Source organism: Dromaius novaehollandiae, chromosome 5 (assembly GCF_036370855.1).
Source record: "Dromaius novaehollandiae isolate bDroNov1 chromosome 5, bDroNov1.hap1, whole genome shotgun sequence".
In the NCBI taxonomy this organism is placed as follows: domain Eukaryota; kingdom Metazoa; phylum Chordata; class Aves; order Casuariiformes; family Dromaiidae; genus Dromaius; species Dromaius novaehollandiae.
This window is the reverse complement of record NC_088102.1, coordinates 4,354,048-4,369,294: the sequence shown is the minus strand read 5'-3', so window position 1 is coordinate 4,369,294 and position 15,247 is coordinate 4,354,048. Positions and strand designations below refer to the sequence as shown.

The following is a 15,247-nucleotide window of genomic DNA, read 5'->3' as shown; positions in this document are numbered from 1 at the left end:
GGTGTCTGCCTCCGCCTAGTCAAATTTCAGCAGACCCTGAAAACGGGCCCATTCCCTAACTAGTGCTCACTCTGTAAATATTAACGAGCTCATCACCTCCTTGCACACAAACTCTGACCTAATTCGCAATGAAAAAACGAACATCAAACAGAAAAACCACTTTACAGGCATGTGGACAGCCTATCTTGCCAGGCAGCGGGGTCACTGCAGTTTTCGGGCTCTCTAGCTGTCCTTACCTATGCTTACCAAATCTCCCCTCACTACAGTCACGGATGTTCTTGGGCAGGAACCCGTTTCTCTGCTTTTCGACGTTACCCAGCACAGCCAGACCCTGTGCTCCCCTGGCCTCTGAAGACATTACTCCCAAACTACCCAAACGTTTTGCTCATCTCCTCCTAGAGAGTACTAAGTAAATAGTAAAACAGTAAAAAGTGGTTCATACCTCTAGCTGGCCTCCAAAATAGGAATAAGGATGGTGTTTGTAACATTATTTATTATTTAAACTTCAGAAATGAGTTATAACCAATTCCAGTGTATCAATAAACAGTTGTGGGATCTTTCACCCTTCTCCAAAGCATTGTAGTAAGTTCAGCTCAATTTTTATATCACTTTACTGACTTTTTCTGAATTTTCTAATTGTTTCCAAGCACACGAGCAGTAGCACCCAGATGCAGCAGCCCTACATGAGCTGCACTCAGAAGTGCTTTATGGAAGACTAAAAATGAAATTTGCATCTTATACTCAACGTGTGAGTAACACTCATACACAGTGATAGGAAATTTTCATACTAGTCAGAAAAAAAGAGAATCCACAACAGCCATCAGCTTATATAAACAGATACCAAAATATTGCTGCCTGTCCCATCGTCATTATTCTATACCTTAGGCTACCTCTATTTTGTCTCATGGTGTAGCAATGCGGACTGAAACGCAGCCATGCCTGTTAAAACTGCCAGGAAGATACTATTAAAACTGTTTCCTGGCAAGTCTAGAGTTAATCTAATGTACTTGTCTGTCAGCTGAGCATGCCCAGGGTAATCAAATTAGGATAATCAGAAGTAGCCAGAAGTCTGGAACACTAGTGTTCTGGTCTAACATTTAGGCAAGTTGCACATTACAAAAAGTCAATCCCCAAACAAACGACTGTGTGCGGAACCAATTAGAAAACAGAAATAATGCATTGTGACAGATGGCCTGAAGAACTCCTTAGCCTCCACTGTAAGTTTTTTTGTGTGAATGATTACTCCAACAGCTGCAGCAGTCAGTTCCCACGGAGCACAAAGCCAACCTGCATAAGGCCAAATTCCAACCCTGTAAGTGAGACTCAAGGCAAAGCGCTATTCAGGGCTCCAGAAGTACCAGGCACACCACATGTCTAAAGCAGCACAGGTTTAAAGCTAACATTTAGTATATGGGACTGTTTCAGTCCCTATAGACAGAGAACTTGGAAAGGAAGTCTCTCTCTCATAACCTCTCCCCTCCACCCCCAAAGCTGGAACCATAACTTTTACATGTCAACTGCTATCACTTTCTCCACCTCCAAAGTGAAGGGCAGATTGTTGTCTTCAAAAGACACTTAAGATGCTTTTGCTGATAAAGTGATATTTAGCATAGGAGTTATCCTTCTAGCGTAAGAGAGATGGCATTTTAAGTGAAGTGTATGAAAACACCTTAAGTGACTTGTTTAGTTACTGCCCTCTGTTAAATGAGGGAAAAGTTGTCCTGTTTTGCTATGTAAGGCACAGGATTCAAATTGACTCTCAGACTGTTTGTAAATACACTCACTATACCAGAGGAAGAGTTACACTTCAAATACTAAGGCATGCAATTTAATTCCCTTGAAAAAGAGTTACAGAGGAGGTACACTGGGATAACCCGATTTAAACAAGTTTTATTCAACTGTTTGGGGGAAGGAAACATATTGATATAAAAAGAGTCAAGAAATGAACTGACTTTCTTGAAGTCTGGTAACCCATTCAGGCACATTTATAAATTCACACAATAATTGCTAAGAGAACACATCTCCACACATTTTACTTAATCTGGGCTCTAATGAATATTGTATTTCAGAATTGTACAGAAAACACTTCTGTAGCCAACTTGCAACTAGTGTTATCAAATTACTAGCTACATGAAACACAAACATCTTGTGATAATAACCATGAGGTACATTATTTCTCTCTTTTTATATATTAACCCAGTGTGTCCTGTGCAATCAATCATGGATTATATGGTTAATTTAAACAGGTTTGTAGTCAAGCTTGGACTCCAGCTTCTTAGAATCAGCCACTTTTCTAACAGCTTTCATGAAGTCTTCCTGAACTACAAAGTCATGATCAGCACGGATTGCAAACATACCTGCGAAGAGTAATTTAACAGCAAGAATAAGTTGGTGCTACTTGCAGCAACCCTACAGAGAAGACGGCATGTAAAGTTTCAAAGTGAAAAGGATCAAAGTTACACAGTCTACGTGTAGATGAGCAACTGAGTACTTTTCTTACCAAGAGTTGTATGTCAGAGTAAATGAAGTCAATTTTTTATGCTAGGTGTTCACTGAAAAGAAATATAGCTACATTTAACTACGGTAACTTGTGTCATTCAGTTTCCAATGCAGGCAAACCTTAAGTGCACGATGAATTCGCAATGTGGAGAAAACAACTACTACTAACTCTCCACCCAAGTGCTAGGAGACATGGATGCTCCACAAAAAGGAGAAAAACAGACACTACTATATCTGGTATCACAGGAATCACTGTTTCTGGAATATATCCAGTTTGTACAAGGTAGCTGGACAGATGAATGGTACAGCCATTTTTTCCATGGGGCTGAATCTGAACTATAGGGCCTTTTAAGTGTTACAGGACAGTGCCAAAATCCACGTAATTCTGCATGGCTCCAGCTTGTATATGACAGGGGATTAGTAGGCACAAAGTCAAATGAATGCAGTGCTACTGCTCATATCTGGCAGCCGATCTGTGCAGAATCAGCTGGACTATTTGCATGCCTAGCTGGTTCAACAGCAGACTTGATAAGAGACATGATTCTTTACATCCTCCCTCTATGGAGATTAACAAGTTCTGTGTGACTGTATAGGTCATACGGAAACTCGGGAAAAAAAGAAAGGAGATTTTGTCCAAGATGTTCCATCAAGCTTCAGGGCATATCACCATTTCTGCTGCTTATGCTTAACAGTCTAGACATGCAAGACATGCTGTGAAGTAAGCAACTGTTGTAGTGGTCTGAACAGCAGCAAAATACTAGTGTTTCCATGAAGCAAATGCTATCTAGCCCTTGAAAAAGGGTGTCCCTATAGCCTGGAAAAAAGTGAGCATCAGTGAACAAACACTGTGCTCCAGCAGAACATTTTGGACCTTTGGATTTTAATCCATCAACAAAAGTAACAGAGAAACAGAGTAACAGCTCAGAAGTTTGGCATTAATGAAGAATTAGCACATCAAAATGAAGAATTAAGATAATACCTGCTTCAGTACAGACATTTCTCAAGTCTGCTCCATTAAAGCCATCTGAAAGCTTCACAATTGCTTCATAATCTATTCACAAAACACAAATGCCAGTTAGATATAAATTCATATTTCTGGTTATAGACACCACCAAAATGCAGGTCCAGCTAGAAAAGGAACACTTTCTATTTCAGTGCAAATAGTTATCAACTAGAATTATTTCAGTTAATTTATCAGCCATATTATCCTTTTTTATAAGCACAGAAATGTCGCTCAGCCAAACGCGCATAGCATATAATGAAATCTCAGAGATACTAACTTGCAGTTACAAGCATCAACATGAGATGCAAGAAAAATCTACATCAAAGCAATGTTCTAATCATCATTTAGATGCATCGGTTAAGTTTTCAGTGGCTTTTTTTTTTTTTTTTTTTTTTTATCTCCAAGTGATCATAACCTGGTCCCTTTCTGTTTCTAAGAAATGCACCTATTAAAGGCAGTAAGTGTTTTCCCATATTAAGCCTGATATTTTATGCACATACCTATTTACAAAAAAAGTGTCTAGGACTACAGTTTCTGGAATAAACTTTTTAAAGTGTTTATAAAAACTCACGCAAATTCTAATTTTTTTTAAGGCTGCATATTATTTCTGACTTTATATTCCACCTACTGGAAGTATGTGAAACGTAATCTTATTTTCTGTAGTATCATATTCCCCCACAAAAAAGTCAACAACTGTTTTCTGTGAAGTTTTTCAAAACAATTTGCCTTCTCTAGGAAAGTCTCAAGACATTTAAGCTAAAAGCCTTTTTATTTTTTTGGAACTTCAGAATCAAAAAACCCCCTAGAGATTAGAAATTCTGCCACTTCATCTCTAACTTCAAGTGTCATACTATCCTATAAACAAACAAACCTCCCTGTAATTCAAAAGCCAAAAAAAATATGCAAGAGGACTACGTGATGTCAAATGATGCAAGCGTTGGTAAATTTAGAGCCTCTTCAGTACACATCAGTACTACGGCAGGAGCATCTCATGCTGGAACCTGGAGCAGGTCATTACCTTAGGACTTTAAGGTAATTCACATCTTTTTCTCCCACCCCACCTTGCAGATGAGTTAGATCATGCTGGACTTCCTTTCAGGATATCCAAGTTTAACATCACAGCCTTCTCATATGACAGCCAGGAATGTAGCTAGTACCCATCTCACACCTCAATTCTCTACATGGCGTAAAGGAATAACCCTTCCCTGCTTTCATTCCAGTGCCTGAAGATATGGAGAAAAGGGATGAAGTGCTTTCCTCTGCCTCAGGCTCATGATTTGCTTCGGAGCTTCTTCTGTATCTTAGTCTACAGCCCGATGCACATTTGAGCCAGCGCTGCTGCCAAGAAAGGCGATCCTCATGCCTTTCGCCCTCCCCCAGCTCATTCCCATTCCTGTGCCGCCCTCTCTATTGAGCTGCAGCTGTTTATGCAGACAGATGGCAAACCAGATCAGTTCCACTCTCCAGTTCATGCTGCCCGGCTGCATGAATAGCTCATGTCAGCAGAAGGGAGGGGGGCAACATGCATCTGGGAACAAGCAGGCAGGGTCTGTGGATCGTTACTGCGACAAGGGCAGTCAACAATATTTAAAAGGCAAATCACAATTGCAGTTTTCTTGAGGAAAGCTTTGAAGCCTCACTGTGAAACTAAGACAACTGGTCAGCTTAGAGTAACATCGTCATTAATTGAACCTCATCAGTTTTATCTGACAGGTACTTCTCACCCTCAGGCTCTGGAGAGGGCTCTCTGCACCACTGACTGGCAAAGCTGTCCTTTTACTAGACTTGGTTCTAAATGACAACACGGTTTTCATTATGCCAACTCCAGACTTCCAAAAAGTTTCTCCATGACTTTTAAAGTTTCCTTCCTGTTCTCGGGCTTGTCTAGTGCTTTTTTTTTTTTTCTGCTAACAGAAATGCTGTTTGTTTGTATTAAGTGATCCCCTTTAGAAGACGGGAACTGCCTCATGAGAATCATGTGGATTTTCCAACAACTCAATAGGGACATATTAAAAAAAATGCAGAATTCAGAGGGAGAGGGGAGGAGCTGGGGGCCCAGGATAAGGTAGGAGTTAGAATGGCAGAGTCATTATGACAACTCACCCTCTTCCCAATTTTACAAATAAAGATATTTATCCAGGCAGCTTCCAACTTACCTATTTCACCATGTTTAGTGATAGGACCTGCGTGAATCTTCAAAATATCTAATCTGGCTTGTTCATTTGGTAGATCAATATCTAGAAAGAATTATAGCTTTAATAAAAACAGATAGACACAATTCATATGCATAACATCCTCCTTCCACACACTGCAAAGAAGTAACTCACGGATTTTTCTATCCAGTCTTCCAGGCCGCAGAAGTGCGGGATCCAGTGTGTCTGGTCTGTTAGTAGCCATGATCATTTTAACTCTGTGCAGAGTATCAAATCCATCCATCTGATTCAATAACTAGTAGAAAACAAATGTTAGCTCTTAAACAAGTCAATACCCCTCAGCGTGATCTATTACCCTTATTTTCTGCATACATATTTTCACCAAGATACAAAAGCGCTACAGATAAATCAGAAACAATGCTACAGACCTTCTAACAGAATGCCACAGCTCCCTGTATATTGTGTAAGCAATGAAGGAGGGCTCGAAAAGAGACATGGAAAATGCCTTGTCCAGGAAAAAGATGTTGAACAAAGCAGAGCTCAAATGTGAAAGACTCAGATAAAACAGTAAGGCGATGAAGACAGTGCAAGTACTAAAGAAGCCAATGGTTGGCTGACACACTTGGAGTGCATTGCACTAAGCCCAGGATGTTCAAACAAGACTTGAACAGCCTCTAGAATACTAATACACATATGAAGACATTTCATTGTGAAAATTCAAAGTACTTGCTCTTTCATCACAGTGATTCAATTCTGTATGTAAGGCAGACATTCTTTTGAGCTGGGCAAACTGTTTAAAAACATTGGCTAGTGAAGTTTCTGATTAGCTTTAGACTTTAACTGTCACTCATGTTTTTAAAATTACCTTCACAAAACTCGTGTACCAGAGTATTTAGTAGTGAAACAAAGAGATACAACTACTACCGCTCCTAGTTTTGAAACATGAACTGTTACAGTTTTAAAATTTTGGAAAGTAAGTATCTTTGGGACTGACAGAGACAAGCTCTGCTTCTTCCTCTTGAAGAAAGTTAAGGCCCTCCAACATTTGAAGCAGATGCAGTAAACAGCAGCAAAGTCATCTCACAGCAAGAGCAGTACTACATAATTTTACCAGTTTTAAGAGTCTTTCAATCAGTCTCCAAGTTGAATTTATGACCGAGCTAACAAGCTTTTCAGCTGCCTTTTCCAGAAGCATTATCTAGTTCACTTTTAGCTTGATGCACTAACTCAGGAACAGTTCTAGCAATTCAGACTGTAATACAACAATTTACATCTGAATTATTATTTAATACAGACTGTACAGTAAGTAGTCAAGAGTTCAGCCATTCACCTCCATCAGAGTCCTCTGAATTTCTCTATCAGCCGAAGTGCCTTCAGAAAAACGGCGACCACCTGTGGCATTTCAAACTTGTAAGTTACAGTACATTATTTTTGCCTCCACATAATGCTACATCAGAAGATAATTACATAAATGTTTTTTAGCTGAGTCAAAAATCCAAGCCACATGCAAACAGGCCTGGTTTAAGCTAGCTGTAACAGCTCCATGAGGAAATTGGATCACCTGTCCCATTCTGCTTCTTCTGGACAGACAAACACGCATGCTTTGGTTTTTTTGAGAAGAGAGACTGTAGCTTCATAGCTAATTTCAGTGTTCAAAAAAGACTAAGCATTCTCCAGACCATTAACCTTACCAATAGCATCTATCTCATCCATGAAAATGATACATGGCTGATGATCTCTGGCGTAATTGAACATCTCTCTGATCAGTCGAGCACTTTCACCAATGTACTTGTCCACTATAGAACTAGACACCACCTTTTGGGGGACAGAAGACACACGAGTGAAGAGACTGGAGTCCAAACAGATTAACTTCTACTAAAAAAAGAGTGAAAAAAAAAAAGTACAGCTACATTACCTTTAGGAAGTTGCAGTCAAGCTGGCTAGCAACAGCTCTGGCCAATAGTGTCTTCCCTGTACCTGGATATACAAGAGACAGAAGCTATTTAAACTAGTAACCCAATCATGACAAGCTTACAAGTTCAATTTTTTTTGTTGTTTTAATGCAAGGCTATTACAACAGTTTGATAGGGGCAGTTAAGCATTCATTGCCATTTCATGACAATTTCACTTCAGAGCTGTCTGAAGTTTGCACTGTCAGTTTTAGGTGCCTTTTATACCAAAGTTCTCCCTGAAATCCACTGAGACAGACATTCATCACTTAGTTGCTCAGACTCCCCTCTGACGTTTTCTCCTCACTTGGGAGACAGTGCCTTGCTAAGCACCTGAGGTCAGCAAGTCTGAATATTGCTCTTGAGCCTTACATCCCCACAGTGAACAAAAATCACAGCTGACGTAAGAGATATCCATAATGCATCGCTCACCAGGGGGGCCATACAGCAAGCAGCCTTTCGGAGGTATAATTCCCACACGCTGGAATAATTCTGGGTTTGTAAGTGGTAATTCTATTACCTGAAAAGAGAGGGGTAAATATAGCTTCATTTTAAAAATAGATGAGCAGTTCTAGGAAGTTCATGGCACACCTGCAGGTCTATTTTCCAGACACATTTATTCTTATCTATTGACACAGCAAATTTAGGAAGAGAAACGGTTAACTAAGAAAATGCTGTCAGACTGAGCTAATAGATCAATGCACAATCCTGCCCTTGTTCTTCAGATTTCAACTCTGCTATGGCTTGTTTCTTCTGATGCTTGCTGCTTAAAACTATGTTTTTCCACTAGTCATAACATAGCTACTCAGAACTAGCAGTTTTTGTGCAAAATTAAAGTTTGGTTTGCTGGCTGTCATTCCTAATTATGCTCTCCCACTATACTTTATGGCACTCCTCCAGCTTAAAGGCTTCTGCACCCTTCAAACTCTTTTCTTTAGGGGAGTTCTTCATTTTAATCCGAATCCTGGCTTCAGTATCAGAAGAGATAAGTTGTAGCCAGTCTGAGAAATGGGCTTTGGCATTCAGAATAATCCTTCTCTGCTATTGTAAGGTGTGTGTACAGCACACAAAATCTGAGTTATCATCAGCTGGCTCACAGCAGTATGAGCTAGTCTTCAAACACCCGCATTCCTGGGCAGGCTTGCGCAGCCTGCAGCACCAATGCCCAAACTAACAGGATTACTTTAGTATGAGCACACCAGCATCCTGCAATCACACTGCTGCTTGCCAGAAAGACAATTAAAAAGCTGAAAAGCATCTAAACAACTCTTCAGAAGTTATCTTCTAGTATAGGAAAATGTGGTCTAACTTAATAAAATATGCAAAGCACTAATTTGACAGTATCCTTTAACAGCCTGCCTCATGACAGTTTGGGATAGACATCAGTAAAACAATTATTTATGCACTGAAGACAGTCATTCAGATATTTAATACCTCTCTCAGCTCTCTGATTTGTTCTGACAACCCTCCAATCTCAGAATATGAGACGTCCCCTGGATCTTCATGAGACATATTATAAACCAGTGGATCCACTTCCCTTGGCAAATATCTGGAATATGAAAATAAAAGCAGACATTTTTCATTGTGCAGACGCATTTATACAGTTATTGCAATAAATCTTAGCACAAGTATGAAAGTGATTTCTCCTCCTCCCACTTTGAAAATGAGACAAACACATTTGTTTAAAAAAACAGAGCAAGCCCCAAACCTCACAACCTTTTTAAAAGCTTTAGAAAAAAATGAGAACAGGCAAAGGAGAAACGAAAGCTTAAAAAGCTGCTAAATATGCTAGGTTTTAACTGATAATTATTATCAAAAAACAGCCAATTTCTTCTTTTTAAATCAGATATACCAAGTTCATAAGGCTTCCTTCAAAATACTTGCCCTTAATTACAAATACTTTCTCCAAAGCAGTGCCTAAAATATTACAGAACTGATTATTCAAACATTTCTGTAACCTATTCAGATCAGTATTTTTTCTCTTTATATGATGAATAGAACAGCAGCCATGGAGCAGAAACTTACCTCATAATAGTCAGAGTGGTCATATCCAGAGCAACTCTCGTCCCAGGCTTCAGCTTACTTTTGTCAAGCTAGTCACAAAGATATTTCTATTAGAAGTACACTCAAAAGCAACACTTGGTTTTAGCCAAGATGTGTACTGTAGCTTGTGCTCTTTCCTCAAACACACGAGACATGAAACAAGGCTGCCATGCTACATTCCAAGCAGCTAGTCTAGTAAACACTGTGTGTCTCTCACCACCATTTTTAGGAACGCTTTAACTGGGGAAAGTGCTGGCCCATTATTTTATGGGAACATGATCTTTGGAAGAAACGATCCAGGAGCTGGCCTAGACCAATGAGCCTTTAGGCTGTCACAACTGAATGCCAGCTAAGCTAAACATGTCACAGGAAGAATTGTTTATGCAGAAAAAGATCTTGGATAGCAGGTCTTTAGCCTACCTCTGCTACTTTTGAAAGTACTATTTCCTAGACATCAATTCCTATGTTTCTAATATAATTCTGAACTGCTGCCAGTCCGATGAGATTAGCAAGAGATCTGTCCTTTCCTCTGCTCCATACAGGAGGGAACCAGCTGATTCAGAGCAAGAAATAAGCAACCTTCCTGTAAGGACACATGGAACAGCCTGTGCACATGAGTCTGAACTTGCTACCCTTCTACTCAACGGCCTTTTCATTTCTGGACTATCAGAAAGGGTGAAGAGAAGTTCACAACCTATTTTCTCAAGCCTTTCATCATTTGTACATTTTCACATATCCAGTTATATCCCATCTTCAAAGTCAACCGCTCCAGCTGTAATGTTATTCTTTTGATATCAGCAATTATTCCTTACCTTAGATGCCCTACTTATTTGCCTCAACAGTTTTTGTCTGACTACTCACCTTTTATGAGATTTTTAAACAATGCTTCACATTAACAGTCCTACTCCAGAGCTCTGTAGTACCCTCTGCTAATCTCTGCTGGGGTTAAAACTACTAATTCCTATCTCTTGTTTTTAAGAAACCTGGTCTAGGAGAACAGTCTCACCTCTCATACTACGCAGACTTGAACAACTATCATAGAAAACACTTTGTCACTGTAATTTTTTTAAAAAGGTGCTTGATCCACATATAAGGAATAAAAAAAGCTATTTATTCTGAGCTTTACTGACCACAAGCACTTACACAGCACCTGAACAAGAAGGGTTTCCACAGCTGTCTGCAAGCTCTGCCTGAAGCTTATCATCTCCCTCACCAAGGCATTTATTAAGGTCCCTTGCCCATGTGGATTCTTTAGTCTCTAGCAGTGTTTAGGATCAAGCTGTCACTCCTCCCTCCCTGGAGCCACTGATAGGACCTCTTTCCATCTGCCCATCTTAAGAAATCTGTAGGAGCTTGAAATTCTATCAAATTCAACATTACTCAAAAGTTTTAAATTATTTTGCAGTGAGAAGATGACAAAGACAAACCATTTGAGCTTTACTTAGGAAATGCACTTCGGATAGGGAAGTAATTTTGTTTTAATTTAAACACTAAGTCTCCCCTTCCTCAGCAGACTCACATAACATAAGGACTTCGCTCAATAATGAGCTCCATTAGGCTGCCAAAGACACTATGGGAAATTATTTGCCTTGATATTTTACCATTTTGAAAAGCAATCGCAGATGTGTTTTTGAATCTGTAGTATCAAATTGAGGATCTTTTAAGATCGAAGTGTTTTTATTCAAGAACAAATTCAAAAGTACATGCTACAGGCTCAGACTCATCCAGGCATGAGCACTGATCTCTGTTCCAACACAGAACCTCAGGGCTACCTCATCAGGCCTATCACATGTCCAAAAAAAGGAGTCAAGTATCCCTATGTCCTCTGAAAAATACTTTGTTTTTTCTGCTGAAAGAAAAGAAGGAGTTTGAATCATAAGATACTGAAAGGGATGAAGCTTAAAACTGTGCCTTTAAAGAGTATTTCAATACCAGCAGTTCTTGCAGGTAAGGAATGTTTCATACAAGCTCAGCTGCATCACATCAGTATGCTCAGAAGTCAGGGATATATGGATATACACGCTACACAAACTAACACACTGACACCCACATTTCACAAAGACTTGGTTTCTAAGAGGAGGAGAAAAAGTCCATCTTTCCTACAAAGTGTAGGATCCACTGACAGAATCAACAGCGCGGGAAAATACTGCACGCGTGCCACAATGTTAAGTTTTGCTAATTGTGAGCCTTCACCAGAAATTCTTCTGACAGTTAAAACTTTTTTTTTTTTAAATACTTCCAAGTATAAGAGGCTCCACCTCTGCCACTTCCTTGTTGCCTCTCAACTCCTCCTGCAGTCACCACAACTCCATTAAGGGTGAATCATCAAATATACTTGGTTAACTTCTGTAATGTTGTTCTACTACACTGTTTTTCAGTTTAATCTCCAAATATAAAGCTAAAGCTAATTCATAAAATTTGAGTATTGCAAAATATTCACACATTAGTCTTGTAAAAACATTTTCTTTCTTTACATAGAATCAGCAGGACCTCAAAAGAGCTGTTTCTCTTCAGAAAGACAAGAAAAGGCACCTCAAACACAAGTACTATATCTCAACACATCTCTTACTGAGCAAAGTTTCCCTTTCTTCAGAATTTCCATAATATGGGAGAATATGCTATGATCATGTTAGAAGTGCAATTGCAGTTATCTCTTCCTACAGTAAATGAATCAGTTCAAGATGGATTAAGAAGTCACTGCTGTTAAAAACACTAGAATTTACTTGTGCATTAAAGCAAATAAATAAAATATTGCTGCCTTCTCAGAGAACTGACACATGATCCTTTCCTACTGCTGCTACTCTCTATTCAGAGGATACCTTACACTTCATACACATTCTCCTTCACCTCCATTTCTCAAAGTCAGGGAAAGGCATATTAAAACCTAACTAGAGATCACTTTTACTCCTCTAGGGTCTCTGCAGCTGCAGAAAACTGTCGTTAGATATCGTGGTCCTTACCAAAACTGCCTGTTAAGTAGGAAGTACCTGATCTAAGGTGTTGTAATCACTATAAATGGGTCACACTAAATGGTCAATTAACCAACAAGCCATTCTTAAAGCATGCTTGCAATATATCACTTGTGCTTTTTTATTTTTGTTAAAAAAAAAAAAGACCGTCTCTAAGCTGGTTCTTGCTGACTATAACAGAAAATGGATTATTTTGTAAATAAAGTTCTATGAACTGTCTAATTCCTACAGAATTTGATGTAGGTTAAAAAAAAATGTTGTCCTGTGGACTAGAAGCACCAAGTTTTTCTAAGATCATTAAAGACAAAAAACAAACCTCACAAAATTTTAGAACAGGGGCCTTGTCTACCATAATTATTCATTCAACGGCAGAACAAAAGCATTAGAAAAATACACAGTTTATATAAAGACAGAGAGTTATAGAACGTTAGATGTAAAAGGACTGCACTACGACAGTAAAAGTTACAAAACAGCAGGGGAGACCTTAGACAGTCTGAAGTCATGATAAACTATTTTCAAACAGTTTAAAGTCAGACAGAAAGAGCAAGCTTCAACTTGATGAGATGGATAAACACACACAATGTTTTGGACTGCTTTATCTTTCCTAAGAAGTTATGCCACTACCAGATAAGAAGGAAAAGGGGAAACAGGTACCAGCAGAATATACACAGATACAGCATAAAGGAGGAAATACTTAATCCCGCTAGGAGCACAGTTGTTCAAAAAGCAATGTTAATGCTCAAGACCAGAAGAAACCCTTTATGAGTATTCACGGAAATCAGCTACCTGACGACGACAGCCAACCACGTATCTTGGTCCATTCGTAGCCTTCACGATGACTGGAGAGAGAAGATTAAAAAAAAAGTATACTCACTGCTTTGAATTACACTTCTGAACTATAAAGTACACTTCTGAACTATAAAGTATATAACATTTTTCTGCCAATATACAGATCACTGACACTTTAATTCCTCATTCCTCCAAATCTTTAGCCAAGTTTTAACTGCAAAAGCTTGTTTTCACGATTTCAAAGAACATAACTGTCCAATGTACTTACATTTCTCTTCCGTTAACTGTTTAAGAACCTCACCAACAATCTGCAAAAGAATAAATGAAGTATTAGCACACAGGCAAGTTAGAGTTGCAAAAGAATATTTAACCTGCACCACAATCTCAATGCTGACAGTTATCTTCCATATCCTTTCTCCTGCTTCACGTTGCCTACCTGGACTGTCATTTCTTTAACACATTTCTGTTAGCCAGGACAACCAGAGGAAATCTCTCCATGTATGTCTGAGCCTCACAGTTTCTGTTAGCTATTCTTAACTTATTAACTTATTCTTTCTGTTATCACAAATGGGCTTAAGAAGTGCTTCTTCTACATGAGTTCATTGTCACCACCACCACACATAGCTATAGCCTTGTTTCTCTTACACACCTGCCCGACGCTCTGCAAGGCCTTGAGATCGTTTTCTGACTTCTCATATTGCTTGGTGAGCTCCTTCAGCTGTTCCCTCACTAGAAAAACAAGAGAAACACAGGATTTTGCTAACTTTCAACCCAACGGGGACCCAGGAGCGGCCCCTTTGACAGCAGCAGGGCAGCGGGCAGGGCCAGGCCGCGGGCCACCCGCTCGCCCAAGCCCCCTCCCGCGAGTGCGGCGGGGCTGACGCCGGAAAAACACAGCGAGGCAAAGCGGCAATAAGCGGCCGAGGGAAGACGCAACGGGGGGCGCGGGCGAGGCGGAAGAGCCCCCGCGGCGCCCTCCCGGGGAGGGAGGGAGCGCGGCCCCGGGGCTGGGCCGGGCCCCGCCGACGCCCTCCCTCGGCGCGGGCCGCCGGCGCTGCGCCGGGCCAGGCCCATGACGAAGCGCGGGCAGCGGCGCGGGGCCTCGCGGCGGCGGCGGGGCAGCGGCAGCGACCCCCGCGGCGGCGCTCACACTCCTTGAGGCGGCCGTCGATCTCCTTGTGCTCGAGGAGCTTCTTGCGGTAGTCCTGCAGCGCCTTGTCTCGCGGGTCCGCCATGATGAGCAGCCGCCGCTCATAGGGAATGCCGGGAAGGGCCATGGCCGCCGGGGGCAGGGCCGCGCGCCCGCCCCGCCCCCGCCCCGCGCGCGCGCCCGCGCCCCTCCTCCCTCCCCCTCCCCCCCTCCGCGCGCCGCAGCGACCCCCGTCGCCGCGGAGGGGAAGCGGCGCCGGGGTCCTGCGCATGCGCACGGGGAGAGGGAGGAGATACTTCCGTGACTGCGCATGCGCACGGAGGGGGGGGGAAGAGAGCCGGAGCAACGCATGCGCACGAGGGGAAACAGCCGGGACTGCGTATGCGCACGACAGGGAAAACGGCCGGTGCCGCGCATGCGCACAGAGGGGCGCCGCCATTTTCACACAGGCAGCGGCAGCTGCGTGTGCTGCTGAGCGGCCGCTCTGAGGGCAAGCAACCCCCCCCCCAACCCCATTCCACCGCCCCCCCCCCCCCCGGGACGGAAGTGGGCTCCGGTGGGGCGCTGCGGAAAGCGGCTGAGGCGGGGAAGCTGCCCGAGCCCAGCAGGAGGCTGCGGCGGCGGAGGGGGAGCTTCAGGGCCCGGCCCTGCGGCTGCTCACGCCCTGCGCGAGTGGTTCCCGGCCAGGCATT

The 15,247-nt window shown here is 41.8% G+C and overlaps 1 protein-coding gene across 1 annotated transcript; it reads right to left on the bottom strand.

Moving 5' to 3' along the window:
• Positions 1-1,870: 1,870 nt before the first annotated feature.
• Positions 1,871-14,718, bottom strand: PSMC6 (proteasome 26S subunit, ATPase 6). Its single transcript, XM_064511837.1, has 14 exons — positions 14,556-14,718; positions 14,055-14,134; positions 13,674-13,713; positions 13,403-13,455; positions 9,630-9,697; positions 9,039-9,153; positions 8,037-8,124; positions 7,571-7,632; positions 7,347-7,470; positions 6,986-7,047; positions 5,830-5,950; positions 5,659-5,739; positions 3,479-3,550; positions 1,871-2,357 (listed from the first exon to the last, which is right to left on the bottom strand). Exons 1-14 carry the CDS (start codon positions 14,680-14,682, stop codon positions 2,239-2,241), a joined length of 1,212 nt encoding a protein of 403 aa, XP_064367907.1. The 5' UTR covers positions 14,683-14,718; the 3' UTR covers positions 1,871-2,238.
• Between the last annotated feature and the right edge of the window lie 529 nt (positions 14,719-15,247).

Coding starts and splice junctions, on each gene's coding strand:
- PSMC6 (XM_064511837.1), bottom strand. CDS start 14,682: ATGGCCCTTCCCGGCATTCCCTATGAGCGGCGGCTGCTCATCATGGCG. Junction 14,135..14,555: donor CGACGGCCGCCTCAAGGAGT/GTGAGCGCCGCC, acceptor TTGTTTTTCTAG/TGAGGGAACAGCTGAAGGAG. Junction 5,740..5,829: donor AAGACTGGATAGAAAAATCC/GTGAGTTACTTC, acceptor AATTCTTTCTAG/ATATTGATCTACCAAATGAA.